Source organism: Strongylocentrotus purpuratus, unplaced genomic scaffold (genome assembly GCF_000002235.5).
Source record: "Strongylocentrotus purpuratus isolate Spur 01 unplaced genomic scaffold, Spur_5.0 spur5_scaffold_15, whole genome shotgun sequence".
Lineage (NCBI taxonomy): Eukaryota > Metazoa > Echinodermata > Echinoidea > Camarodonta > Strongylocentrotidae > Strongylocentrotus > Strongylocentrotus purpuratus.
Genome location: NW_022145600.1, coordinates 8,690,455 through 8,694,437, shown reverse-complemented (window position 1 = coordinate 8,694,437; position 3,983 = coordinate 8,690,455). Strand labels below are relative to the sequence as shown.

The 3,983-nt window shown below is 37.9% G+C and overlaps 1 protein-coding gene across 1 annotated transcript; it reads right to left on the bottom strand.

Annotated features, from left to right (window-relative positions):
• Nucleotides 1-1,769: 1,769 nt before the first annotated feature.
• Nucleotides 1,770-3,413, bottom strand: LOC764601 (toll-like receptor 4). The gene has a single exon (XM_030985509.1). The coding sequence runs from the start codon at nucleotides 3,205-3,207 to the stop codon at nucleotides 2,251-2,253; it is 957 nt and encodes a 318-aa protein (XP_030841369.1). The 5' UTR covers nucleotides 3,208-3,413; the 3' UTR covers nucleotides 1,770-2,250.
• Nucleotides 3,414-3,983: the final 570 nt, after the last annotated feature.

Genomic DNA, 3,983 nt, shown 5'->3' with positions numbered 1-3,983 from the left:
TATACGTATATATATATATATATATATCTCAGCACCCCCGGTGAAAAAATCGTTCCCAGGGCCTTGCAACTGAAGGCAAATAAACACAAATTGAAGTATTTCCTTATTTTAACATAAACATCGACAGTCAAGAGGGTAAGATTGTAGTCTGTGAATCTTACAATTTAAAACAGTACACCCATACCATTTCATATTAAGATACATATTGAACACTGCAAGTATCAGAGTGTAAATTTTGTATTGAAAAAAAAAGACAAAACTCATTTCCAATGAAAATTGTAAATCTCTAACTCAAAAAAAACAAAGAAGTATATACGCCTTTTCAATTTATAACTACATAGTTGAAGTAGAATAAAAATTACACTGATTTATTCCATCTTACAAGCTGATCTCATTATTGTAATCACCCATACTGTACACTGTGAGGCTTATGCTACAGCTACATGCATTTTCAAAGTTATAAATGATCATCAAAGAAAGATACTTGAAAATATTTTAAAATATGATATAAAACTTTAAACATAAATAAGTTGATGAAATTGATTAGTGAAAAGTGTTTTTTTGGAGCAAGATAGTCATGAAGAATTTGAGAATATATCACACATACCTATACATGAAGATCATATTGTTTGACAATACGCTTGTAAAAAGACACACCCATTGCATTATTTGACGTGATATTAGGGCAAGTCTAAGATATTTGGCAATTCGGTGTCACGTACTTTAGCAAGTTAAACTAAACAATGACCATGATTAAAAGCATCATTCATCTCATATTTGATCTGCTCCAAAGCATAGCACAGCCATTGGCTAGTACACATGAGTGTCCTTGATACGTTCAGGCATACAAAAACATGTGATCAGTCCAGGAATGTCTTGTAAAAGAAAGAGCATTATAGCAAATAATTAGACACACAGAAGCAAGTCAAATTCCCAACAACTGCATTCGAAAACTATGAAATTAGGAGGTTTAACAAGAGAATTCCAAATTTCTAATGACCCCTCACTTAGAAATCTTGTGCTCTCTCATCACTCACAACAATGGACAGAAATAGACCTTCCAAGTGACAAAATGTACCTCAAGGATTAAGTAATCCTTATCCAAACCCAGTCCAACACTTTCATTCATAGCCACGCCCTCCAAAGCCTTGTTCAGATGATGAATTCTTCATTTGTTCGGAAGATTAATGTTGTTTTGAAGGAGTTTTGCAGCATTATAACTTTTGACTTGGCCCCATATTCAGATGAACTGCACAGTCCATGTCTACATAATCATTACAAATGGGGCATTATTGTAAAGGATAGTAAACAGGCTTTTCAATTATACCAACGTCAAATATGATTATATACTAACAAGAGAGATATCAATGCTCGAACATGAATTGCAGAACTTTTTCGAGGAGTTTAGCACGATTGATGGCTCTTTTCAGGTATTGGCGGCCATCTTGGACGCCGTTCTAAAGGTGCTCCTTTTCGGGGGTCCGATTTTCTTAGATTTTAGAACATTTTCCTGATGTGTAACACTACTGGAAAACTTTTAGAAAGTTTTGTTGTTGCCATTTTTGGGGTTGGGAAGTATTTTACCACAAATTTGCCAGAGTAAAAGGAGAGCAGATATAATTAAGTTTAACAACCGTTGAAAAGCAACCAAATATAACTGAAACATATCAATAAAAAAGCAGAACCGCAATAAAATGAAACTGTACAAATCATTTCAAAACAAAATGAACAAACGATGAAAACAACAGAATGAAAGTCAAGTGAATCTATTAAAAAGGAAAAGTTAAAGACAACGGGGGTTGCTCGTTTTTTGCGGGGGTTCCGTAAGTTATTAATTCCCGAATACAAATCTCTCCTACCGAGGGGGGGGGGGGGGTTCATAGTTCTGAAAATAATATAGGGTTCATTATTCCGAACATTTTATGCATTACGAAGTCTCGTAATTCCGAAAATGGAATGAGTAAATGAACATCACTGAGAAAAGAACTGAGCATGTATCATCGATCTCTCAGTTGCATGTATGTATCAATGAGAAGTACTTTAGTAAGGCTATCTCGATCTTTGCCTTGGCCGTTATGCTAGGCCTTCTCAAAATGTACACATATAAGAAACATTATCTTGCTACTAAAATGTCAAAAAAAAACACAATAATAGCTAAAGTGAGTACTTGTCAAATGCTAGAGTAAACTGTATGTAAACTAGAAAAAGGAAAAGGAACAAGAAGAAACAATTATTACGTACACAAACGTTCTACTCATTCGGAATCAAATCATTGGTCCTTAGATTAATGGTCAAACTTTTCACTAATTCATTCCAGAAATATTCTTGTCCTCTTTCTTCATTTGGCAAATGAAGAAAAGGTCTGCCATCACTAAGATACAACCTCGCCAGGAACGGCATCTCATCATCTGGGATGTCTTCGAGGAAGAGCACCACAACGAATTCGGTCTGTGTGTCACTCACGTGGTCCATTGCAATTCGAAGCTTGAGCATGAACCAGCGATCGCGAACGGCGGCTCTGCTGAGCACTATGACAGTCTTGTAACTCCTGCTAACCACGTAGTCAACGGAATCCAAGTAGTGCATTCCTAGAACAAGGTCGTCATCACCAAACACGTTCCTCTCAAACTGCGGGAGCCGTTCTTCAAAAACCGGTTGAAGCTGTTCACGAATCCAATGTTCATCGTCGTCGTAGAAGATGATGTTTAAGTCAAACTCGTAGTCGTTGTGGTCTCGTGCGTCCCGTAGCTCGTTGTACCCGAGGACCGCCAGCTTCAAGAGATAGAGTTTGAACCTCATCTGCCATCGATTATGATAAACGAAGCCGACAACGACCAAGAAGCAAATGGCAGCGAGTGAAAGCACACAGTAAAGAACAATGTTGAGCCCACATAGTTCATTGGGATCAAAATCAAGCAAAGGTTTCTCCCCAACGGAATCCAAAGATGCTAACGAGCAGATAGTCTCATCTTCATTAAGCAGCTGTATAGGGCCACTTAGCCAATCAAGAAGCCACTTTAAATCACAGTTGCAATTGATTGGGTTGTTTGAAAGATCGATAGAAGAAAGAGAGAGTTTGATTGGTTGGAAGGTACTTTGGTTGAAACTGGTAAATTTGTTATTTGCTAATGACAGATTTGTAAGTTTTGCATTGCTTGAAAATACAGCTTCATCGAGATACGATAGGAAGTTTCCTTGAAGGTTCATGCTTCTGACTTGCACCAACCCTTGAAGTAAATCCTGATGAAGTTGGTAAATGTTGTTTCCTCTTAAACTAAGCTTCTGGAGCGATACCAACCCCAGGAAAGTGAGGTGGTGAAGGTGTTCAATAGAGCAGTACTCTATACTCAGTTCTTGCAAAGCGGACAGCTGTCTGAAGATGAAAGGAGGAAAGCCCTTTCCAAGATCATAATTCTCACTCAAATCCAAGGTTGTAAGGTTTAACAAGCTATCGAAAATAGATATATTCACCGTGGCATCCCAAAGATTAGAGACATGAAGCACCGAATCAATCAAATCTAAACTCACAAGAGATCTTGTCTCTTTGAAAGATTCTCCAGGTTCCAAAGGGTTCCGGGGGGGATACACATTGTTCATGGAAAGCCATTTTAAAGCGGGGACGCCCAGTTGCCATCGGAAGACATAGCATTCAGATATATTGATGGCTTGGAGCTTATCAAGTCCCGATAAAGAGTTTAGTGTAAAGGTAACAAGGCGTTCATTGAAATACAGGTCTAAGAAGGTCAAATTCCTTAGACCGAGAAATGTATATGGAGTAATTTCTGTGAAAGAATTGCCAGCCAAGTGCAGTTCGACTAAATCTACAGTCCACGTATGACTACCAGTGTTGATATCTTTTAGCTGGCAATATTCCACTCTTAGAACTCTCAAGTCCTGCATACCCTCAAAGTAGTCCGGTTCAATCCTGCTTATATAATCATTGCCGAATGACAGTTCATAGACTTTCGTCAAACTCAAGAAGA